This window comes from Mauremys reevesii, linkage group 26 (assembly GCF_016161935.1).
Source record: "Mauremys reevesii isolate NIE-2019 linkage group 26, ASM1616193v1, whole genome shotgun sequence".
In the NCBI taxonomy this organism is placed as follows: Eukaryota; Metazoa; Chordata; order Testudines; family Geoemydidae; genus Mauremys; species Mauremys reevesii.
Genome location: NC_052648.1, coordinates 683,286 through 709,112, shown reverse-complemented (window position 1 = coordinate 709,112; position 25,827 = coordinate 683,286). Strand labels below are relative to the sequence as shown.

Below are 25,827 nucleotides of genomic sequence, written 5' to 3'. Positions count from 1 at the left end.
GACTAATGTATCATCTGAATACATATATCTCATTCAATGTGCTGTATTTTCCCAATAACAAGTTATTTTTTATATATTTGAATGATACAAAAGTAGGGTGAAAAATCAGAAAAAGAGAATAATGCTTTTTGTAAAACCCATGATTTTTTCTTGTAAAAATCAGTTTAAACTGAAAACAAAGGGGCTTACTCATACTATACAGTTTCAAAGATGCATGATTTTATTTTGGCAGTGTTCATTGTTATGTATTTTTCAACATGAAAATAGCAACAATACGTGCCTGATCTCCAAAGTCAAATACAGTTACCACAGACTTTACAAGATACTAGTGTCCCTGAGTAATGTGAAACACCAATTTTCAATTATTTCTTTGCTTCATAAACATACAGTTATTGACTATGACAGCAGCACGGTTTCTTAAACTGAAAAGGAGAAATTCTCCATCTCCCATAAGAGAGGATATTATAGAGGTGCCCCAACAGCTCCAAGGCTGCACTGAGCTTTTCCACTTAAAGCAAGGTTTAAATCCCTAAAATTAACCCTGAGCTTCCCAAACATGTACCACTTCTTTCAATAAAAACGAACTTGAATTCTCTTGAAAATTTTCATATTACAATCAGCTGCAGACTGAGAAGTCTAAGCAACTTGAAATCCTTCTTTCTGGATATTTTACATGCAAATGTAAGATTTTATTGGATAACTATTTTAATGCTCTTAGACTTGTAATTTCCCACATTAGTTAATCCTGAATCAAACACCATCAAAGATTGGTTTTTGATGGCTAAAGGTTATGGAAACCAAGGGACAAAGTGTCTTTGCCATGGGCTTCCTATCACAGAACAAGCTGGAATATAGTAGGGGAGGCTGCAGGGAAAAAGGGAGCAAGCATGCTCCTTACCTCACCCTATCCCCGCTCTAACCTCAGCTTTGCTGCTCAGTACTGCATAAGGTAGAAGAGGTATTCCCCACCCTCTCAACTACCTGCTCTGCTCCTTACCACCCCTCAAGCCCCTGCATCACAGCCCCACTCTGCCCAGGCCCCAAAGTCCCTACAAATCAATCACATACAACGCACACATCCAATTCCTTTGATGCACAGCTTAGTTCTGAACTCAGCAAAATTAAGATGCTCTACTTGACAATTTTACTTCAAAAGCCTATAATGCATTATTACCTAAATTAATCTGATGTCAGAGTTACGGCTATGGTGCTTATTAAGTGAGATTGAGAGAAATACGATGTGTGTGGCTGTATGGCAGAAATGAAATGGACTTAGCTGTGGAGGCAGAGTCAGAGCTTGTTTGGATACCATGAGGATTGTGTGGCAAAGTGCATGAACGAAGGTGGCCTGGATGTTAATGTTGTCTTACCTGGTGATTTTCTTAAGAACATAAGAATGGCCATACTGTGTCAGAAACAAAGGTCCATCTAGAACAGTATCCTGTTTTCTGACAGTGGCAGGTGTCAGATGATTTAGAGAGAATGAACACAACAGGGCAATTATTGAGTGATCCACCCCGTCATCTGGACCCAGCTTCTGGCAGTCAGAGTCATAAGAATAGCATGGGGTTGTGTCCCTGACCATCTTGGCTAATAGCCATTGATGGACCTATCCTCCATGAACTCACCTAGTTATTTTTTGAACCCAGTTATATTTTTGACCTTCACAACATCCCGTCAACTAGTTCCACAGGTTGACTATGCACTGTGTGAAGAAGTACTTCTTTATGTTTGTTTTAAACCTGCTGCCTATTAATTTTATTGGGTGACCCCTGGTTCTTGTGTTATGTGAAGGGGTAAATAACTCTTCCCCATACCATTCATGATTTTAAAGATCTCTATCATATCTCCCTTCAGTTGTCTCTTTTCCAAGCTGAACAGTCACAGTCTTTTTAATCTCTCCTCATATGGAAGCTGTTCCACAGCCTTAATCATTTTTGTTGCCCTTCTCTGTACCTTTTCCAATTCAAATGTATCTTTTTGAGATGGGGTGACGAATACTACATGCAGTGTTCAAGGTGTGGGTATATCATGGATTTATATAGTGACATCATGACATTATCTGTCTTATTATCTATTCCCTTCCTAATTGTTACTAATATTGTTAACTTTTTGGACTGCTGCTGCTGAACATTGATCAGATGTTTTCAGAGAACTACCCACTGTTTCTTGAGTGGTAACAGATAATTTAGCCACCATCATTTTGTATAATTGGGATTATGCTTTCCAACGTGCATTACTTCACATTTATCAACATTGAATTTCATCTGCCATTTTGTTGCTCAGTCATCCAGTTTTGTGAGATCCTTTTGTAACACTTCGCAGTCAGCTTTGGATCTGAATGATTTTTTTTTATCATCTGCAAACTTTGCCATCTCACTCTACCTATTTTTCCAGATCATTTATGAATATGTTGAATAGCACTGGTCCCAGTATAGGTCCCTGGGGGATCCTGCTATTTACCTCTCCACTGTGAAAACTGACCATTTATTCCTACCCTTTGTTTCTTATCTTTTAACCGGTTATTGATCCATGAGAGGACCTTCCTTCTTATCCTATGACTGCCTACTTTGCTTAAGAGTCAGTGAGGGATCTTGTCAAAGATTTTCTGAAAGTCCAAGTACACTACACCCACTGGATCACTTGGTCCACATGCTTGTTGGCCCCCCTCAAAGAATTCTAATAGATTGGTGGGGTAGGATTTCCCTTTACAAAAGCCATGTTGACTCTCCCCCAGTTCTTCATTCGATTAGTAGTACACCACTACCTCGATATAATGCCATCCGATATAACACGAATTTGGATATAACACGGTAAAGCAGTGCTGGGGGGCGGGGGTTGCGCACTCCGGTGGATCAAAGCAAGTTCAATATAACATGGTAAGATTATTTGGCTCCCAAGGACAGCGTTGTATCAAGGTAGAGGTATAGTACTCTGTTAGGGCCTATTTTCCTGAAGGAGGCTGGGTCCCCATTGTGCTGGGTACTATAATTACACCCATGAGAATTCACTTAAGGTACTTTATCTCTACATTTTATGTGGGTTTAAAAATAATTTATTGAGCCATACCATAATCTAGGCATATCTGAAACAGCTTTACAAACACTGTGCGGCTAAAGACCATTGCTCTTTAAAGTAGTAGGGCATATTATACCTGCAAAGATCTCCACCATGTTACCAATTGAAGCTCAATATTGTATACGGTATCATAATAAAGCCCAGGTAAATCCAACTCTACATGCTCCACTTCATTATTAAAAAGGCACTTGATGTAATCAGTAAACAAAACAAGAGAAACTGACCTCAGTGACAAGGCAGGTAAAGTCAAAGACCAAAACAAAGAGGTTCTGCTAATCCTTTCACGGATGTGCCACCCATTATTATTTCATTAGTTTTTTATACAAGGAAGAATTTTAAATACAATGCCTGGGGCGCTCTCTCTGCTTGAGACAGGGGACTTCTGGGAAGTTTTCAATCTACTTTTTTTTTTTAATGCTTGTATTTGCAAATTGAGGATTGGTAGAATCAGGCCTTGAAGCACAGTTCTTGCAGCTAAAGTTCATGGCACCTGAGGAATACAGTGCCCAAGTCTACTTCAAATGGATGCTTATTTTTTACCACCCTGCACCATAGGTAAGATGCATCTCCTCCACACATGAGGATCACACATACAAATGACCTATTGGAATAGTACTAGACATTGTTCTTAAATTAAAGTTGCCTCCATATATAGCCAGCGGTTCCTCTTTTACCCCCATTTTAACAGTGTAAAAATATTAAACTATTTTTAAGATCATAGCTAAATGCTAGAAAGGAATTCTACACTGACTTGAAATGTCTAGTTAAAAATAAATCAAACAATATCTATTCAGAGGCACTTTTTACAATCTTTAAGTCCCTAGAGATGCAATATATATATATATATATATATATATATTTTGTATAATGGCAATGAGAATACTTTGATCAGTTTATATATAAACATCAATCAACTATACCTTAAATCAGATAGAATAAATGCCAATTCTCACTGTTAGTACTGAAGTATAGAATACCAAATCAATTTTAAAGAGAAATATTTTGTATTTGGGATTTAAAGCTGAGGACACCCTATATTTGGGATATAAGCAATGTATCTGTAGAAATTCTTAGCATGGTATTTAAAAATGACACACACTTTCCACACCATAAATGTGTAAGAACAAGTACCAAATCCTGGGATCTTTAAATAAAATCAGTTAAAAGTTTTCAAGAGTTGAGACAACCAATATTACATATTTAAGGGTTTTTTCTTTCTGAATTCTTAAGATATGAGAAACAAGACATTTGTCCTTCCAACTAACAGGTCATTTTTAAGCTGGGCAGACTTGGGTTATAAGTATATGAGTCAGACAAACAATTTATTCATACATCAGATTGTTCAACAAGTCTAGTGCCTGAATCACTATTTGTCAGAAAGCGCCGTTTGTATGAAGATTCAATTATGGATAGGTCTCATTTAAATTTTTCATCAGCTGCATTTACAGTTTCTAAATTATTCAGCCCTACGAGCATTTTAAGTTCCATAGCAAAACTGGAACAGAGACCTAAGAACTCCCCTATTCCTATGCTGGCTAGAACATCTGAGTTTTTGGGCTGCCCCATTTCACTGACATACAGCATAACTGAGTCAACTTCTGGAAAACGCTCTTTATTAAGCCAGTCAGTCATTCTCAAGTATAGCAAGAAAGCACAGTTCAACTTGATACAGCAAGGAAGCTAAGCAGAAAAATTCTAGTACATAGAACTGTGGGCTCTCCCACGCTTGAGAGTAAGCCTGGGCACCAACACTTAAAATGTAGGTGTTTCCCTGGGTTTGGGGAATGGGAGAAGAAGGGAGAACACTGGTGCAGCAATGGCACAATAGCTGCTTGGGGGAAAAAAAAGCTCCCACATTGACTCCAATGGGAATCACCCATTCCAACACCGAAGTTCATTGGGGTAAAGTACAGAAGTGAATGACTACTGAAAAAGGAAAGTATTTAAATACAGGATGCTGATTAATACCACCACCATCACTACCTACTCTTCTATAGTACTATCCATCAATACAGCTCAGAAAGGTGGCCAGTCATTTACAGATGGTCGAACTGAGGCACAGAGACGGGAAGTGACTTTCCCAAGGTTACCCATCAGGCCGAACACAGAACTGGGAAAAGTACCCAGGTCTCTTGAATCCCAGTTCAGTGTTCTGTCTTCTAGAGCACACTGCCAGCGTCAACGGAATGTCAGAGATTAACATGGATTACAGTGTAAGCATAACAAGAAAAGAGCTAATAAACTGAAATGAAGCAACAATTGCTTTTATTAAAGTCTATTTATCATTCAGGTATACTGCAACCAGATGTAATATGCTGTCGTATATGTCACACCCCATTAGAGTGACTGAATTTACTCCTTTTCTCAAGGCAAGGAAATGTTAAAACTTTGCATTTTTAGATGTGCTATTTTATATAAATTCTGGATAATAGCATCATGCAACTATAAAGGGAAAAAAGTCAAAACTTTTGAAGAAGAATCTTTTTAGGCAAATAAGTATATATACCCCTCTCCACAAAGTTCACAGCTTGTGGAGAATTATAAACACAGCCATCTTGTTTTTCCTTCAGTTTTTTCTATATAAATCTGTTCCTGATGAGATACAACATAAAGAAACCAAAGGTTTACTGAAGTCAATGGCGGGGTGTGTGTGTGTGAATATTCATGTGCTAATTGGAATGTAGGATTGCCTCATGACAATTTTAGGAGAACTGCTCCTGTTGGCCCAGTAATAGGTCTGAAATCCCTGAGCCCTTCTGAATGCTTGTAATAAATATCTTATTTGCAGATAGAAAAGCAGGCAAACTGATATTAATCCACTTTGAAGTGTTGTGTGTTGAGGGTGCTGATGCCATCATCCTTGAAAAGCTGATCACGTCAGAAGTCTAAGACCACCTCCATGACCTCTGATACCATCTTACGGAAGATGGAAACAAGTAACTGTAGAACTGTCGTGGGCACAGCTTATTTCTCACCAAATCCAGAAATTCTAAATTGTGAATTCCCCACAATGCTCACAAATTGAACTAGTTACGATATGGATATTAGTCTTTAGCCATTTTTCTAGTCAAAATACAGGAAGCTAGAAAAAAATGCATGCTTCCTAGCTTTAAGACCTTAACATTCTTTGGACACAAGACACAGTGCCAATAGTAACCACATTGCAATCCTGTCTGCTAAACACAGCAATGGTGCTAGAAGCAGCATAGCATAGTACAACCTACAGGCACTCTCTCTTAAAACTGGAGCACAGAGTAGGAGTCTGCCCATCACTACAGGCCTGAGGCAGCCTGTTCAGTAGATGGGTCTGTAGTGCCTCCTGCTCACTGGCTCAGTTGTAGAGCATGGAACAGAGAGCACCCACAATCACACCTGTGTGCTTGGGTTTACTTCCAAAGCCCAGGCACCAGAACGGCTTAGGAAATAGCTATGAGCTGGAAAAAACAAACTCCACTGCCAATAACGGTTTCAAGTAGTTCGGATTCCCCAAGCAAATCTTGAAGGACCTTATCTAGGGAGTTGGGGCAACCAAATGTGTCTCCTTCCCACTAACCTCCCAAATCCCATGGGCAAGCTCTGCACCACCTGAGAGGGCTTAAAGCTACAGATCCCCTTGTGTATTTATAGAGGATCTGATTCAACCCACCCTCCTGCACTTCCTCTTCAGGACCCTCCTCCTCCCACCATCATCCCCATATGACACTTCCCATGTTAGCCTCCAGTTCTCCTTTACCCGTCACAAAGCATCTCCCATCTAAAGAACTCTATATAGCATTAAGACCTTCTCCCCACCCTCTCCACAAACCATCCCACACTCCTTCTTCCAACCGCACCGTCCCCTCACTGAGCAAACCAGCCCCCTTCTCCCCCCAACCAGGGCTACTGGAACAATTTGTATAGTGGGGGTGCTTAGAACCATTGAACCAAACTGTAAGCCCTGTATATAAAGGAAACCACTTCAATCCAGGGGGTGCTACAGGACCCCCAGCCCCCCTTCTCCCAACCGCCCCCGGCCTCCCCATCCCGCCAACCAGTCCCCAATCCCCCCACGCCCTTCCCCAACCACCCCCGGCCTTCCCATCCCCTCCCCACACCAGCCCCGCCTCCCCAACCAGTCCCCAATCCCCCACGCCCTTCCCCAACCACCCCGGCCTTCCCACCCCTCCCACACCAGCCCCGCTCCCCAACCAGTCCCCAATCCCCCACGCCCTTCCCCAACCACCCCGGCCTTCCCACCCCCTTCCCACCACGCCCTTCCCCAGCCTCCCCAACCAGCCCCCTGCCCCAACCAGTCCCCATCCCCACGCCTTCCCCAACCACCCCAGCCTTCCCATCCCCTTCTCCCCACACCCTTCCCCAGCCTCCCCAACCGCCCCCGGCCTCCCCATCCCCATCCAGTCCCCAATCCCCCACGCTCTTCCCCAACCACCCCCAGCCTTCCCACCCCCTTCCCACCACGCCCTTCCCCAGCCTCCCCAACCATCCCCATCCCCCAACCAGTCCCCATCCCCACGCCCTTCCCCAACTACCCCGGCCTTCCCCAGCCTCCCACGCCCTTCCCCAGCCTCCCCACCCCAGCCCCTTCCCGCTCACCCACCGAGGGAGAGGAACGAGTGAGGCAAAGGCCCGCTCTCCATCGCGTTACTTTGGCGGCTCGGTTGGTCGATCACTCCCAGCCCGGCGGCGGCCCCTCCCACCAGGCCCTGCCGAGGCACCGCTCACTTCCGCGTTTGCGGGGGAGAGACAGGGCAATGCCGGGCAAAGCCTGAGGAGCGCCGAGCAGCTAGTGCGCATGCGCGAGACAGCATCTCCCCTGCAGAGCCGTCTCCTTTCTCAAGGCGAAGGTGGTTCTTGTTTTCTGTCCCCGCTCCTGCTCCCATCCCGGTAGCGGTTTCTCTGCAGCAGCGGTGGGTACAAGGCGGTAACAAATGTTACTAGACAAGTGCCTGGGAAGCCCAGACTCCATCGCGGGGATGTACATAGGACATATGAGCCAACGAAGAACAATTCCCTATTAGCCACGCAGCCGCTTCACTGCTATGGGGCAGGGGAAGTCGATGGTGCTGTGACTGGGTAGCTGCAAAGCACTCCAGTCAACTGTTGTCATTGCATTGCAGATTTCCGGTCCCTACTGTAATCAACAGCCTCCTACAAACCCTACAATTAAGTGAAAAACAGCGCACCCACCCCGACAGACGGCAGCAGCCCTCAGCTCCTGGAAGGCAATATTTGGGGTAGCCAGAGGCACTGGACTGGGGAGGGGGCAGCAGGTTCTGGGTTTCCTTGGTGCTTGATTTGTGCCTCTAGGCTTGGCAGTTCATAGCCCAGCACCTCTAGGCTTGCTGCATCAGTTATGAATGTAAAAAAATTGCTTGAACCGCAACATCTCTTTCATTACAAAGTAAGCACTGGGTTTGCTCTATGCCCAACTGCACTTAGTGCTCCAGGTGGCAGCTCAGCACCAAGAAGCAGGTCCGTGCTGCATGAAAAAGGAGGTAGAATTTATACCTTTCCTTCTCTCACACACATTCCCAGCCACTCTGATCTCACCTGTAGACTAGCATCACCTCATTGAGACCACAGCTCTAGGTTTCTGCCGCCCTAAGCACAAAAAAAAAACCAAAAACCTCCAGGAGCACAACTGCCAAAGCAAAAACAAATGAACAGGAGCACAACAGCCCTGAAAACGTGCTTGGTTTGCTGGTGCCTAGAGACGGCCCTGGATGGAGTGTCTCATCCTCACTTCCATCCCTTTACATCTCCCTTACACAGGAGAAGTTCTGGTTGCAGGAAAGGGTGGCCGAAATCAGGAGCCTTAAAAGATCTGCAGTGTTGTAAACTTTCATGATTTTAACATGAATCTCATAATAATTAGGGTTTTTTCCTTAAAGTCCCAGATCATGGCGTCAAGTTACTATATGAGAATCTGAGCTTGTCTTTTAAAATAAAAAAAAGTAACCCCCTAGTACTTGTGATGGTAGATAAACCTTGACAATATTACCTCCTACTCCCAAAGACTCAGAAACAAGAAAGGAAGAATTAATGTTTTAGCTCATGATTTTTTAGCCTAGATCATGATTTGGCAGGGCGGGGGGAAGGGGCGTTGACTCATAATTTTTAACATTTAGGGTAGGAACCACTGGCTCATGGCCTGCTGCAGATGGGCCACCCTGGCTGGCAGGGTATAAGCAGGGAGTGGTTTCTGGTGCCCCAGCAAGGACCTGAGCGGGCTGGCGGAAGGGTCCCAGTGGATGTATTGTCCTGTGCTTACTGCCCACCTTGGCTCCCCGAGCTACTGGCCTTGGTCCCACGGGGGCGAAGGTACAAGGTCCCTGCAAGGATTTGGGTTGGGGCGCAGGGACGGGAAATAGCTGCGCCTGCCTTTCCCCTCCAAGGCGGCAGGGGGCGAGACTCGGAAGTGGGCGTTCTAGCTACTCCGTTATAAACTCGATGATGGGGCTAGAGTGTCCCTCTCGCTCAGCGCTTGCGCGGCAAGTTTGACTGGGATGGCGGCGGTGGGAAGCCCGGCGGGGTGAGTGAGGGGCGCTGTCCCCGTTATTGCCTCTTCTCCCCGGGGCACAGCCCGAGTGGGCCCCTTCGCCCCGCCTGACCCGGTGCCTGTGTTTGTGTAGGGTGCCCCCGGGAGCGGAGGGAGCTGCTGAAGCGGACGGGAGCGCGGGGGCTACGGGCGCGAGGCCTAAAGGTAGGGGCAGCGCTGCGGGCGGGCGGGCGTGAGGAAGGGTGACAGGGTGGTGGGGACCGGGTGGGCCCGTAGGTAAAAATCCGCCGATTTCTGCTTCCCCGGAAACTCCTGTGTCGGATCCGTGCCGCTGCCCGTTCTCCTCAGCCTCCGGCGCGTCCTGCGCGTTGTGACCAGACACATTTGGCCGCCCCCGAGTTCATCCACACCCACCTCGCCCCGTGTGTAGCTCCTTCCCGCCTCCTTCCCCTAAATAAGGGGTCAATAATCACCATGAGCCGGAAATCCCACGAGTAAAATATTAATCTGTTATAATTTATATCGTTATGTGTTGCATTTGCCTAAGTGCTTAGTCGCCACGGTGCTGAGACTGGTGTAATTTAGATGGAGATAAATAGTCTTATTGCTGCCCAGATTTCATTTTTTCCCCTTCTTTTCAGGTGGAAGAGTTGTGAAGGCTCGCTACCTTCAATATGATAGAAAGCCTGTGGGGAAGGTTAAGTCTGGTTTCAAATTACCTGCTTTAAAAAAAATGCTGGCCTCTAACATAATAAAATGAAAGCTGATAGAAGAAGGCAATTTAAAAAAGTTAAATATATCAGGTTTCAACTGAAAAACAAATATTTTTAAAGAGACTAGATTATGGTTTAGAAATATGTTTGGCAGTCTCTGATGGTGTAAGTGCTCATCCATTGATTAAACAAATAGAACACTTTGCATTTGTCTTTATTAAACAGGATGAAGTTTAATAAAGACAAATGCAAAGTGCTCCACTTAGGAAGGAACAATCAGTTTCACACATACAGAATGGGAAGAGACTGTTTAGGAAGGAGTATGGCAGAAAGGGATCTAGGGGTTATAGTGGACTACAAGCTAAATAAGTGTCAGCAGTATGATGCTGTTGGGAAAAAAAGCAAATGTGATTCTGGGATGCATTAACAGGTGTGTTGTGAGCAAGACTCAAGAAGTCATTCTTCCGCTTTACTCTGTGCTGGTCAGGCCTCAGCTGGAGTATTGTGGACAGTTCTGGGCACCGCATTTCAAGAAAGATGTGGAGAAATTGGAGAGGGTCCAGAGAAGAGCAACAAGAATGATTAAGGTCTAGAGAACATGACCTATGAAGGAAGGCTGAAATAATTGGGTTTGTTTAGTTTGGAAAAGAGAAGACTGAGAGGGGACATGATAGCAGTTTTCAGGTATCTAAAAGGGTGTCATAAGGAGGTGGGAGAAAACTTGTTCATCTTAGCCTCTAAGGATAGAACAAGAAGCAATGGGCTTAAACTGCAGCAAGGGAGGTTTAGGTTGGACATTAGGAAAAAGTTCCTAACTGTCAGGGTGGTTAAACACTGGAATAAACTGCCTAGGGAGGTTGTGGAATCTCCATCTCTGGAGATATTTAAGAGTAGGTTAGATAAATGTCTATCAGGGATGGTCTAGACAGTATTTGGTCCTGCCATGAGGGCAGGGGACTGGACTCGATGACCTCTCGAGGTCCCTTCCAGTCCTAGAGTCTATGAATCTATGAATATGGGTTTCTTTAACCCCAGTCACTGAGTGTTCCCTGCTGCATTCTCATGAGCTCTCACCAAGTCCCAGAGAGAAAAATCAGGATAAGGAATTAAAGCCAAGCCCAGGCCTCTTATGTGACTTTGCAAAGCATTGTGATGCCCCAAGGCAGTGTTTTTTGTGTGTGTTGTTTTTTCTTTTTTAAATTATCTATCAGTGAAATTCTGTAATGAAGTAGGAGCCAAGACACCTCATAATCATTATTAAACTGGAATATTTTCTGGTTGGCAGAGTACCTCAGCAAATTCCTCTGTAGTTTCTGGTGTAAAAAGATCTGAAAAAGGGGAAACCCCAACTGGAAGAGCAGTTCTTTTTCAGAAATGCAAAGCCACCTCAGGTAAGTGGTTTGTTTGTGTGTGTGTGTTTAGCAAAGCTATTCTTTATGGACTTCTCTCAACCTGTGCTGCTGTAGTATCACTGAGGGAGCAGGGACTATTGTGAAATTCTCTAAAGCAGTGACCACCAACCGGTTGATCATGATCAACTGGTCAATGTAGAGGATCTCCTCATTGATTGCGATCTCCAGCAGTGCAGCGGGGCTGCTGCCAAGGCAGGCTCCCTGACTGCCCCGGCAGCACACCGCTCCGGGGAAGCGGCCAGCGTGGCCTGGGTCGGGGGGGAGGGTCTCCCTCTGTGGCTGCTCCTGCCTGCAAGTCCCACCCCCACAGCTTCCATTGACCACAGCTCTCTGTTTCCAGCCAATGGGAGCTGCAGGGGCGGGGCTTGTGGAGAGGAGCAGCACAGAGTCATGTGCCCTCCCGGGGGGGGAGCTTTGGCCCCTTCCAGGGGTGGCATGAGGCCGGGATAGGCAGAGAGCCTGCCTTAGCGGCAGCCACTGGAGAAAAGTGCTGCCTGGCAGGAGCCACCTCCTGCACCCTGAGCCCCCTCCCACATCTAAGCCCCTGCCCCAGCCCTGACCCCTCTCCCTGAGCTGCACTCCTGCCCCAGGCTCAGCCCTGACCCCCCTCTCCCACACTGGGAACCCCTCGGCCCCAGCCCAGAGCTTGCATCACCCCCCCTCCCCAACCAAAACCCCCTACCTTGCCCAGTGAAAGTGAGTGAGGGAGGGGCTTTGGGGAAGGGGCAGAACCTATGGGAAGGGGTGGGGTAGATCTTGGGTTGCCCTTACATTCAAAAAGTGATCTTGGGCGTAAAAAGGTTGGAGACTACTGACCTAAAGATCATAGACTAGATAGCTTTTGTAGGCCTCTAGACTTTCTCCCCTTATCTGACAATATAGCAGCATTGTGACTCCTGTCATTGATACTTAATACTAATGTATTTTAATGTAATATGTGTAGATTAGTTCTACATTCTCTATCTAGAAATGAAACACCACATTAATTCTCTAGAATAAGCAGATACCTGTCATTCTGTAGATGGATTGGGCTGCTACTGTAATACCCAAAAATACTTCTCTAATTTTTATATAGATCTAGAGGAATGAACAATAAACCCCCACAACATATAAATCACTAGTAATGTTGCAAATCTACATGTTTGTACGATGATCTTATATGCGACTCTCAATGTCTTAGCACTTGTCCAGGTGATCCTCTAGTTTATCTGGTAATGTGAGAGAGGAATATTTTAAAATTATTTTAATTCAGCATTACTTCTGTAGAGCTTTAATCACATATGCATTACCTTTTACTTCATTTTGGGTTCTGCTCATGTTGGCAAGCTACGAAATGGCTAAGATAGCAGCATTCTGAACAAGTTGAACCCCAACTAAAAGGAACTCTGCAGCAAGTTAAACCTTCTATGTTTGTTGACTTTTGGAAGACAAAAAAGGTGGCAATATCCAGATGGTTGGTTTGTTTGTTTTTTTGTTTAATAAATGAACTATTGTGCAAACGGTTGTGAACTTGCAGAACTAGGTGTTCTGGGCTGCTCACTTTTGTTCTACCACACTAAAATTACATATATTTCTACAGGCACTGCCACTAGCACACTAAATCGTACTGTCTTGGGAAAAGATGACTTGCAGTCCACTTTATTAGAGGGCCATAAAATTGCTCGACCTGACCTGGATCTCTCAGCTATTAATGGTAAGTTTTCTCCTTTAACTCACATTCTAATTTTAACAATGATGTTAAAAGGAATGTTAATGGTATTTAACAATTTTCTAAAGATCTCAAGCATATTACAAAAGAGGGTAAACTATAACCCTCATTCTGCAATTGGAGAAACTGACATAGTGAGGTCAGGCCTAAATTTTTTAGTGTGGCCTCTAATTTTCAAATCCTCAATTTTTGGGATGCCCTACTTCTAAATTCCTAGGACTTGATTTTTCAGAGCATCCACCACTCTGATTAGTAAGCGCTCACCCTTTCTGGAAATTATGCCCCAGGTATTCGAAGGTAGGCACCTAAAATTAAAGGCCAGTTCTGAAAAGTTGGTGTGGCCATGTTCATACAACAAGTCAGTATCAGAGCCAGGAAGAGAATGTTTCTGCTTGGGCTCTTTCTTCCCTTGATAAAATCAATGTGGATTGATTTAAATCAAGGCAATTTAAATCGTCAAGTGAAAAGACTTGATTTAAATAATGGATTTTAATAAACTCTTCCATTTTGTACTTCCTTTATTTTCTAAAGAAAGGTACATTCTCATTGATATAACCATTAAAAGATGTTGATTTACAACTAAATAGGGCCTTTACACTAGATTTGATCTGTATTTTTGCTACCTAGGAAGGTACACTATAACTATATATGTTCATTTAAGTAAATGCATAGCTGAATGTTTTCAGATTCTTATTAATTGTACATTTTTAGTATGTTAAATGATGACTAACTTTTTGCTCATGATTTGTGTCAAGCTGCATTAGGACGGTAACTGGAATTTAAACACACAAGACAGTATGTAAAATTTATTTCTGTTAAAACAACCCCTTAATATTGTACATGATCCATTGTGCCATATTTATAAAGCTTGACCTTGGAATCAGAGAAACTTCTTTCTTTACATGGAAAAATAACCTTTAACTCAGTTTTTGCTAGATGCTCATGGATTCAGCATTATTTTTTATTTAAATGTTTTAAGAGATTATAATTTTAGATCTTAACATTTTGTATTAAATTCAGGTGTCATTTAAAAAAAAACGTACTTTAAATAAAATAAAATCTGATTTAAAAGTTTTTAAATCAGTTTTTATCCACCCTGCATAAAATCATATTAAAACTGTCTGGTTTTAAGAAGCTGATTGTCTTGCTCAAAGCATTTTGGTAGAGAAGCGCTGTGTGTGCACAGATTTTTATTTTTTTAATATTTTTTCTTTTGTGGTTTAGACAAAAGTCTCATAAAAAAGATTCCTGGCTCAAAGTCTCTCTTCAGAGCAGAATCAAGAACAGGAAAAAAAGAGCAGAATTCAGTAAGTGACACTTTAAATTAGCTGGAAATTGACACCGTTGTATTCAATGGAATGTACTGAATAAGGATTTTTGTTCATCATTAACTTCGGCAGCAAGAGTTAAGACGTCCAGGGAGGAATGAAGACTTGTCCCCAGAAACCATGTGGTAACGAGTGTTTCTGTGGTGTTGGTGAGAGTATCATCATCTTGAAAGCACTAAGGACTATTATGGGCTGAAGAGCTGTTCTAGGGCTCGGGGGCTAATGTTGCATGCAGAAGTTCCCAAAGTACTAGAATAAAGAAGCTGCCAATAAAACTAAAAGCATTGGGTACAAGCAGCTTTGTTAAAAATAGCCTGATAAATGCTCACAGAAGGAAATGTAATAAATCAAATTCAGCCATGGCTATAAAGCTCATTAGATTAAGACCTACTTATACTGGGCTAACCTCAGCTCTCTATATAAAATTTTTACGTTCCTTTTTAAGGAAAAAAATCTGCATTTTGCCAGTGAAATGCACCCTATCCTAAACATTCTAAAATTACTATTTCAAAGCATCAAAATATCCTTTGTTCTGACAGCTGCCATGTTGTATAGTGAAGTATCACCTTGAGTATCCCATATCATTTAAATGGAGGAAGAGAGAATGTATAATTCACTATGGTGCTTTCTTCATGTCACTACAGGGATGGAGGCCTCCCCTTAGTGTGTCACCAAGCATATCTGTCCTTTAAAGTGTGACCAAGTACAATTAGTAAAGGCTCACATGGTCTCTGCTGGTGGGGATTTGATTTGTGTACCACCAACACTCCATTGTATGAGTCCAGCTTCCATTTCTTCTTAGTCTCTACTCCTACTTTGGCTAGTCTTCAAGTTAGTTCTTCACCTTGCTGTGCTCTTACCCATGCTTTCTAATGATGTCCCATGTTCACAAATGTGCATGTAGACTACTTGCACCCCATGATTTGTATAGTAGAGTACTTGAAAATTAAACTGAGGTCCCTTTTATGTTGACAACGATTCATCCAACACAGCATAGAAACTTCATATCCTCTAGCGGTATTGTGAATCCTTCAGAGAATACACTAGGTAGGGTGACAGGATAAAAGAACAATAACCCAAAGTTAACCAGCCTCCATGCTGTTAGGTGAGAAATGCTCCATTATTAAGAAATGCACCCATTTAAAAAAACAATAGTCTGTGTGTAGTTGACACTTGGTGATAACAGGACAGACTTTGTTTGCAAATATACCTGTAATATCAGAGATGTTGCTTCGAACACAGACTCAAACTTTAGTTTAGAAATACTTGTTTGTATTTAATTTCTAAATATATGTGCTACCATTGATTTTAAAAAAATTTGATTTCCTTAAGAAATCTTCTGATCCTGATGATGTGATTGGGATGTTGGAATCTCAGGCATTGCTATTAAACTATGCATCAATGAAGGTAAGATACAGATAGTCAAATGTTTTCGTATTATAGAGCTACAAAAAACATAGACTATTGGAAAACTTTCTAAATATAACTGAAATGACCTTTCTGCCCCACACAAGTTAAATTTGTGCTTCAGATATCCTTGGTTATGCAATTGTGATTCACTTCAGGCACTTCCTCATATATAGCATTCCATGCACTTCATTAAACAATGATCAGAGTGAGAAAGCTGCTGAGATAGTTGGGAGGAGCCTCCAATTTCCAGACGAAGTGCACACTTTGAATGAGTGTTCTTATTTTTGCAGTGGTATAAGTGTGCATGGTACACTATAGACAGGGATGGGAGGACAAGTGATTCAGCAATAGGCTTAGGTAGTCACTGAGGTTAATGATACAGATTTACTTAGCTGTTTCTTATGATATGGCACGGAAGAAGAATGTTTGGGGGGGAATTTGGAGGAGAGAGTAGTCAAATGGGGTGTGGTGGGGGATTTGGTATTAGAGGCTGCATGGAAGGTGAAGAAATAAGGGACCTGATGACATAGGGAGTGGTTAAATGTTTGACTTGGCTGGAGTGAAGTGGACAAGGTGGGGAGTTAAGAGACTGGTACGGGATTCTGAAGACCTGGGTGAATATGATACAGAAGATGAGGAGAAGTCAGTGAAAACACTTGGAGGAGGGATGGTCATCTCAGAGGGGATGAGTAAGGAGACACATCTCCCTCTGAAAACTCAGATACATTTTTTTTTCCCTACCCTTGCACACTTCCTAAGTTTGCCCTTTATAGACTAGATGCCATCTTGACTTCAGGGAGCTGTAGTAAATGATCATTGAGGTGAGAATCTTCCTTACAGAATATAATAGCATTTTAGTAACTATATAAGGGACAGAAAAATCACCGCATACAGTGAGTTAACTTCTGAATTCAAACTTGTTTGAATTTCTCTTCTCTCTAAAAATATTTTGGAAATAACTTAATGCTTAAAGTACTTAGCTGTGGTTTAATATTGGCTCCAAATACATTCTTGGATTTCATAGATAGAAAAAAATATTGCCCAGCTGGAGGAGAAAGGTGAAAGAAACTTATCAATATTGTGTGAAGAAAAGGAAAAACAGCAAAAAAAGCTGTATGAGCTGAAACGCCAACTATTGCTCAAGAAGAGAGAGCAGAAGCTTGAAGAAGTGCTGGATAAACAGGTTAGTTTATCACACTTCATGTTTCTCCTGCAGTTTGCAAGTGCTCTGAAGAAGCAACCTTTGGCCTTTTGGTACATTTTGTGCCTCAGACAAAAAAGCATCAAATTTGAACCCTGCTGTGGCACTTTATGCTTCTCAGGCAATGTAAAGGGGGTAGAATACCTATAGCACCTGCTTTGGTGGCCTCTCATGTATGGACTGGAGGAAACACACGGAGGTCTGAAGGCAGAGCGAGAGCATATACTGAGCTGTGGGGAGGTGATAGTGCACCAGTCACCAGAGCAGCTCATAATCTGAGGCATGTGAGGCTTAAAGCCACACTAACATCCTTTAGTCTTCTGTGGTACACCTCTTGCAAAGCACAGCATCTGGCCCCAAACATCCTGGGCTACTACAGTTATCAGGGCCAGAGCAGAGGCACTAATCACCTCCTGGGTTGTGGGGTGTGACACAATGGCATCTGCTTGCAGTGTGTTTTCTGTTTTGCGGCATGGCATCAGCATAAGAAAAACTGCAATGGACTTTGATGCATTGGGATAGGTGGCAGCAGCTCCACCTTGGCATTGGTAGCTGAGGGAACTTTTTTAAAACATCACTTAACGGGAACACATTGTAAAACTATAATAACCAAACACCAAGAGCCTTTTTAATAGTGATATATGTATCCCTTTAAAACTATCCCAACAGGTTAGAACAAAACATCTTCATTTTTTCAGTTTATTTTGTGCATTGGCAGCACTTCCAAACAGGAAGTAAAGAAACAGATATTGGAGCAGGCCTTCTCAAAAATGGAGGGGGAGCACTTTTAAAAATAGGAGTATGTGATGATACAGCCACAGAATTTGTTGATTTCTTTAAACCATATTGATGATCTTTTTAATAGTGAACTAGACTCAAATCTCACTTTATTCTTTAAGATAAACCAGATAATGCATTCTGACTGCGCTTTCAGAGTGGCTTCTCTGCATTGAGGTGCTGGGTTATCATGTGTCCCTTTTTGTTTCCAGATTGAAGTCCTTGCTCCTCTTCTTACTGTCTGTGAACAGTTTAAGGAGGAGTATAAAACCTTTGCAACTGCCCTGGATACCACTAGACATGAGCTTCCTGTGAAGAACATTCACATAGAAGGAAATAGACACATATATTTGGGTATGAAAACTCCAAATTAGCAGGATTTTGCATTTTTTTTTCAGTATATTGGACTCTTTTGTGTAATTCTGTGACTTGAAATGTATCTCTAACCTTGTTAAATCTAGGGCATGACTCTTGTTCGCTGCGCTTGGACTTTCTATGGAGAGGACACTGAAACATTAGTCCCAAGCTTTGCTTTGTCTGCATATTTGTTCATCTCTAGTTAATAAGCTGCATCCATCCAATTTCTTTTTCTGTAAGAAGAGCAGAGCACACTAAACTAAGAGCATTTGCGTAGCATTTATAAGAGGGTTCATTATTACTGAAAGTATCTGCAAGGTTTGACATTTGGACAATGTATCAATAGCAACATATAACTAGCCAAGGAATTCTGAATAAATGGAGCTTGCGCTCCTGTTGTAGCAATACATGGTCTCGGCTTGTCAACTTTCTGTAGAACCTACTAATCTCCCAAACGGAATTGAGCAAGTTACCTAGTCTCCTGCTGTGATTAGTCCTAATGTAATTCAAGACAACTTTGCTCTCATAGTAATACGCTCCTGTTGTCTTTTCCTGAAGGCTGTGTTTTCACCAGTACACTCAGATGTTCTTCAAGCTCTTGGGTGACCACTCAAGCTGCTGACATCTTTAAAATGTATATTATTAACAGGTACCGCTGTACATTCAGTGATAATAGCTGTAACATTTGCTCTTTCGTAGAGGACTTAAAAAAGCATTTAGCTGTCACGCAAAGTCTTTTGGTGGAAGCTGCACCTGGCTACTTGGAAGAAAATTCAAAGGCATTCCCGGTACTGAAAGAACTTAAGGAAGTTGCTCTCAAAATGGATGCAGAACTTGAAAGGTATTTACAAAATCATGCTGAAGACTCCAGAGTTCTATAACAGATCTTAAAATCTGTTTAAAGATCTGTGGGTCCTATAACCTCTTCAGACAATCTATATATGAAATGGCTAGTGCCACTAAGCCTAGCTTCTGTACCCTTGTTTAGAGCTGGCCACGAATGGCCAGATTTCACCCCTTCCCCTACAGAGCAAGAAATACACACCCATTTACTCCCTCCCTCCCACCCCCAAGATCTACCTGCACGGAAGGCAATAAGAAAACATCTTTCCTCTGAGAAAGGATCACAGAAGGGGGTGGTTAGTGTGACACATAATGACTCTCCCAAACAAATTTCAACCAAGGCTAGCAGTCCTAAAGTCCTGAAAGACAACAGCAGGTACCAGGGATCAGAGGTGTGGGTTGCAGGGATCGGAGGTGTGGGCTGCAGCACTCTGTCTTCAAGAGCAAGAATGCAAAGAAGGCCATGACTCTGCTCTCCCATTCTTCCATATGGCTTTGCAAAGAGGCTCAAATAATGGATTATACCTCCCCTCTACATCAGTGTATGTCCCTGGGAGGATCCTGGACCCAATTTCTTTCCCCTGCTATACCACACCGCTTCAGTAAAGGCTTGCTGCTGGAACATCCACCAGAGGTGGGAAAGGGACATAATGCAGTAGGGTAAATATTCCCCCAAGAAGCAGACTAGAGTTGAAATAACTAGGGCTGTCAATTAATCATAGTTCGCTCACGTGATTAACTAAAATATTAATTGCGATTAAAAGAATTAATCACACTTATAACAATAGAATACCAGTTGAAATGTATTAAATGTTTTTGGATGTTCTACATTTTCAATATTTATTTCAATTACAACACACTTTTTTGTTCACAAATATATGCACTGTAAAAATAATGAACAAAAGAGAGTATTTTTCAGTTCACCTCATACAAGTACTGAAGTGCAATCTCTTTATCGTGAAAGTGTAACTTACAAATGCAGATATTTGTAATAAAAAATAAAGTGAGCACTGTACATTTTTTCTGTCATTGAAATTAATATATTTGAAAATGTAATAAACATCCAAAAGTATTTAAAATAAATGGTATTCTTTTGTTTAACAGCACGATTAGTTTTTTTAATCTTTGACAGCCCTAGAAATAACATGAAATGGAAAAACTCACAGGCCTGCTCATGACTGAACCCAGGGACTTCTCCCTCTACAACACCCCCAAGTTCTTGCTATATTGGTAAGCAAACCCCCATCTTATACCACTTTACTGCTCATTACAGTTAGCCACAGTAATTGCTTTAGTCTGTCTGACTTGTTTGCAGGAGCTTCAAGCAAGTACAGGACCTGTCTTTTGAAGTCAGTAAGGAAGTTTCTTTGCATAACCAAAAAGTCTGTGAAGACACCCATGGAATAGAGACCCTGAAACACTGGTACTTTGATTAGATTTGAAATGTTCCTCAGTTAGGGACTTGAACTCCTGTGGATGCTAAAGTAAGGCCCAGGGAGCTGCACAAAAAAACAGAATAAAGTTAAGGACATCTGGTTGGTACATTTCCTCACTGAAACTTAGGATAATTCTAATACATTCATGAGAGATGATGTGGAGCATTCTTACAACTGACCCACCATGGCATGAGTCCCTCATTTTAGACTCAAACCCCCAGCCCTACATCCTTTGTGGAAGCTTATTGTCAGTTGGTCACTTAAATGCTGAAATGTGGAGTAAGAGCTATAGGAAATGTTACTGTTGACACATCCAGTGCACACATCCAATTTGTTTGTTTTCCTTGTGCCTCATTTCAGCTGCAGCAGGGCATGAGATCTCTTCCCAAGCGAAATGTGGCTCAGAGGTCATTGTGTCAATATGTAGATGCAGGACCAAATGTGTGTGCGACTGTGCATTATTGACAGTAGCCTGCAAGAGGGATGCCTGTGTGTGCTGGTCATTCAGTGAGGAAGTGTAGCCGGAAGTCTGATCACCCCTTTCCTATGTGATTTGGCAAGAGGAAAAGTCCAGAGAGATGGCTATCACTCTGTGGTCGTTAAATCAAAGGATGTTGAAGGGGGTAAACTGATCACTGACTTCCCTGTAATATTGTGTTTGGCAAAGCTTGAAAACCTCATGCTTAAATTCTTTTTGTACTAAGTTAGGTTTTGTTTGGAAGGAGATCTACTACATCTTCCTAAAACTTACTCTTGTTACTAATGGCCTTATTGTACAGTTTACTCTTGCCAGGTCTTGGAGAAGGTCGTGTACAACTTCCCAGAGCCCTTTTAATACACACAAATGTAAAATAAACGTATTTTCTGAACTGTCTGTTCTGTTTCCCCATATTATTACTTTCTACAAGTTTTTTGTAACAGAGCAAGCTACAGCATCATGTCCTGTATGGAAAGTCAGTGTATAAAAACTGCTGCAGAAAGGTCTGTCCTCCTTTATAGTACCCTTCAGAGCTGCTCTGTGTCACTGTCTCTCGTGCTTCCCCCTAAATCTCTCAAATGTCTCCACTGCCCAGTCTGGGTATTGAAACTCACCCAGGGGCAGCCTGGCTGGGATCCCATCCCTTCATGGGGGTGCCTTCTGTCAGGTCCTAGTACTGGGGGGGCTGAAGGATCCATGAGGTGGAAAAGGCTCTAGCCACTGGACTTCCCCAAAATAAACTCTGATGCCTGTGCCTACATCTAATTCCAAGGCCAGTCTAACCAACTTCCCCTGGTTGGCATGGGTTGGGTGTAGTCCGCCTTCTAATTACTGTATCTCAGGCAATATATACAACAGGGGAGTATAGGCACCAGCTAGTGTCAGTATCCGATCTTGTGCTCCCCAAATCCTTACAGCAGAGTCTGTCCTGTAGGGCGTGCCCACTGACTGGCAGTAGCTTTGTTCCTGCCAGAGGGACTGAGGTCTCAGGTGTTCACATGCTTAAACAGAAACAGTTGAGGGGTGTGAGCTGTGGTGCTGGGTGGCTCATGTCAGGGACAGAAGAGAGCACTGGCTGTTCCCAGGTACTTTGCACCCAATCATCCCAGGCCAGTAACAGTTTGATTTCTCCCATCACTAACACCCCAAACCTTTCGAATGGGGGCAGGTACGAGGACCTATACAGCCTAAAGACAAAGGCATGCAAATCCCTGAATGAGAAGTTCACTTTACCTTGACAAGGAGCAAGCTCCACCAACAGGGCCCCTTTCCTGAAAATCCCTCCTCTTCTGTTCTCAAATTTAAATCTAGGGCTGTCAACACATGCCCTTCAGCTGTCTCTACCAAACAGATTGGCCCATTGTAGCTGCTGTAATCAGGTCACTAGGAAGCACACTACTCAATTTAGGACCACTTACTAATCAGAGAGAAGTTTATTATGTTCTTCTTGTCCAACACTATGCCAAATGACCAATTAGTGCAATACTGTCTGTTCTAAACTCTAAAGCTAAGTCCACCTATTGGCTTTTGACACATCAATTTATATATAAACAGTAGTAATTTTAGTACTCTGGACTTTCTAGTAGTTTTCAGGTGACAACTTAAATCTTGTTGATGAAAATGTTACATAGACTCAGAGACTTTAAGGTCAGAAGGGACCATTATGATCATCTAGTCTGACCACAATGCAGGCCACAGACTCTCACCCACCCACTCCTGTAACAAACCCCTAACCTATGTCTGAGTTATTGAAGTCCTCAAATCGTGGTTTAAAGACCTCAAATTGCAGAGAATCCTCCAGCAAGTGACCCCATGCCCCATGCTGCAGAGGAAGGCGAAAAACCTCCAGGGCCTCTGCCAATCTGCCCTCCAGGAAAATTCCTTCCTGACCCCAAATATCACGATCAGTTAAACTCTGAGCATGTGGGCAAGACTCACCAGCCAGCACCCAGGAAAGAATTCTCTGTAGTAACTCAGATCCCACTCCCACTAACATCCCATCACAGACCATTGGGCATATTTACCTGCTAATAATCAAAGATCAATTAATTGCCAAAATTAGGCTATTCCATTCTACCATCCCCTCCATAAACTTATCAAGCTTAGTCTTGAAGGCAGATATATCTTTTGCCCCCACTACTCCCCTTGGAAGGCTGTTCCAGAACTTCACTCCTCTAATGGTTAGAAACCTTTGTCTAATTTCAAGTCTAAACTTCCTAGTGTACAGTTTATATCCATTTGTTCTTGTGTCCACATTGGTACTAAGCTTAAATAATTCCTCTCCCTCCCTGATATTTATCCCTCTGATATATTTATAAAGAGCAATCACATCTCCCCTCAGCCTTCTTTTGGTTAGGCTAAACAAGTCAAGCTCTTTGAGTCTCCTTTCATATGACAGGTTTTCCATTCCTCGGATCATCTTAGTAGCCCTTCTCTGTACCTGTTGCAGTTTGAATTCATCCTTCTTAAACATGGGAGACCAGAATTGTACACAATATTCCTGATCAGATCTCATCAATGCCTTGTATAACACCTCCTTATTGTCACTGGAAATACCTTGCCTGATGCATCCCAAGACCGCATTAGCTTTTTTAACGGTCATATCACATTGGCGGCTTATAGTCATCCTGTGATCAACCAATACTCTGAGATCCTTCTCTGTTACTTCTAACTGATGTGTCCCCAATTTATAACCAAAATGCTTGTTGTTAATCCCTAAATGCATGACCTTGCACTTTTCACTATTAAATTTCATCCTATTACTATTACTCCAGTTTACAAGGTCATCCAGATCTTCCTGTATGATATCCCGGTCCTTCTCTGTATTAGCAATACCTCTCAGCTTTGTGTCATCCGCAAACTTTATTAGCACATTCCCACTTTTTGTGCCAAGGTCAGTAATAAAAAGATTAAATAAGATTGGTCCCAAAACCGGTCCCTGAGGAACTCCACTAGTAACCTCCTTCCAGCCTGACAGTTCACTTTTCAGTATGACCCATTGTAGTCTCCCCTTTAACCAGTTCCTTATCCACCTTTCAGTTTTCATATTGATCCCCATCTTTTCCAATTTAGCTACTAATTCCCCATGTGGAACTGTATCAAATGCCTTAATGAAGTCAAGGTAAATTAGATCCACTGCGTTTCCTTTGTCTAAAAACTCTGTTACCTTCTCAAAGAGGGAGATAAGGTTGGTTTGGCAAGATCTACCTTTTGTAAAACCATGTTGTATTTTGTCCCAATTACCATTGACCTCAATGTCCTTAACTACTTTCTTCTTCAAAAATTTTTTCCAAGACCTTGCATACTACAGATGTCAAACTAACAGGCCTATAGTTACTCGGATCACTTTTTTTCCATTTCTTAAAAATAGGAACTATGTTAGCAATTCTCCAGTCGTACGGTACAACCCCTGAGTTTACTGATTCATTAAAAATTCTTGCTAATGGGCTTGCAATTTCATGTGCCAGTTCCTTTAATATTATTGGATGAAGACTATCTGGGCCCCCCGATTTAGTCCCATTAAGCTGTTTGAGTTTGGCTTCTACCTCGGTTGTGGTAATATCTACCTCCATATCCTCATTCCCATTTGTCATCCTACCATTATCCATAAGCTCCTCATTAGCCTCATTAAAGACTGAGGCAAAGTATTTGAGTAGTTATTGGGCCATGCCTAGATTATCCTTAATCTCGACTTCATCCTCAGTGTTTAGCGGTCCCACTTCTTTCTTTGGCTTGGTCTACACTACGCATTTAAACCGATTGTAGCAGAGTTAAACCGATTTAACGCCGCACCTGTCCACACTACGAGGCCCTTTATATCGATATAAAGGCCTCTTTAAACCGGTTTCTGTACTCCTCCCCGACGAGAGGAGTAGCGCTAGTATCGGTATTACCATATCGGATTAGGGTTAGTGTGGCCGCAAATCGACGGTATTGGCCTCTGGGCGGTATCCCACAGTGCACCACTGTGACCGCTCTGGACAGCAATCTGAACTCGGATGCACTGGCCAGGTACACAGGAAAAGCCCCGTGAACTTTTGAAATTCATTTCCTGCTTGCCCAGCGTGCAGAGCTCATCAGCACAGGTGACCACGCAGAGCTCATCAGCACAGTTAACAATGCAGTCTCCTGAGAATCGAAAAAGAGCTCCAGCATGGACTGCACGGGAGGTACTGGATCTGATCGCTATCCGGGGAGAGGATTCAGTGCTAACAGAACTGCGTTCCAAAAGACTAAATGAAAAAGTATTTGAAAGAATTTCCAAGGCTATGATGGAAAAAGGCCACAGCAGGGACTCAGTGCAGTGCGGAGTGAAAGTTAAGGAGCTCAGACAAGCATACCAGAAAACCAAAGAAGCAAACGGAAGGTCCGGTGCAGGGCCAAAAACATGCCGCTTCTACGCTGAGCTGCATGCAATTTTAGGGGGCTGTGCCACAACTACCCCACCCCTGTCCGTGGATTCTGAGGTGGGGGTTGTAATCTCAGCCATGGCTGAGGATTATGCGGACGGGGAAGATGACGATGAAGAAGAGGAGGATGAGCTTGCAGAGAGCACACAGCACTCCATTAGCCCCAACAGCCAGGAGC

General features: G+C 42.8%; 2 protein-coding genes across 12 annotated transcripts in view; one reads left to right on the top strand and one right to left on the bottom strand.

Annotated features, from left to right (window-relative positions):
* The window catches only part of MYO9B (myosin IXB), a 79,497-nt gene extending 71,634 nt beyond the window's left edge, over positions 1-7,863 (bottom strand). For 3 of the 8 annotated variants that reach the window (XM_039515392.1, XM_039515394.1, XM_039515393.1), the window contains exon 1: positions 7,676-7,850. The gene's annotated coding sequence lies outside the window, so the exon portion shown is untranslated. Of the gene's footprint in view, positions 1-7,675 lie in introns of all 8 variants that reach the window. The other 5 variants (XM_039515391.1, XM_039515396.1, XM_039515398.1 and 2 more) reach the window with 4 other exon arrangements.
* A 1,614-nt stretch (positions 7,864-9,477) lies between these two features.
* On the top strand, positions 9,478-25,573 carry HAUS8 (HAUS augmin like complex subunit 8). 4 transcript variants are annotated; one of them, XR_005591410.1, is made up of 12 exons: positions 9,478-9,610; positions 9,711-9,781; positions 10,219-10,274; positions 11,576-11,681; positions 13,282-13,395; positions 14,635-14,717; positions 16,071-16,145; positions 17,173-17,331; positions 18,339-18,480; positions 19,183-19,324; positions 20,459-20,556; positions 20,642-20,739. XR_005591410.1 is itself a non-coding variant. In XM_039515457.1 (11 exons), exons 1-11 carry the CDS (start codon positions 9,585-9,587, stop codon positions 20,453-20,455), a joined length of 999 nt encoding a protein of 332 aa, XP_039371391.1. In that variant the 5' UTR covers positions 9,478-9,584; the 3' UTR covers positions 20,456-20,557. The 4 variants fall into 4 exon arrangements, 2 of the variants coding, with proteins under 2 accessions (XP_039371391.1, XP_039371390.1); XR_005591409.1 differs by lacking the exon at positions 20,459-20,556 and adding an exon at positions 25,563-25,573 and having other exon boundaries at positions 9,481-9,610; positions 20,642-21,251; XM_039515457.1 differs by lacking the exon at positions 20,642-20,739 and having other exon boundaries at positions 20,431-20,557.
* The last annotated feature ends 254 nt before the right edge of the window (positions 25,574-25,827 follow it).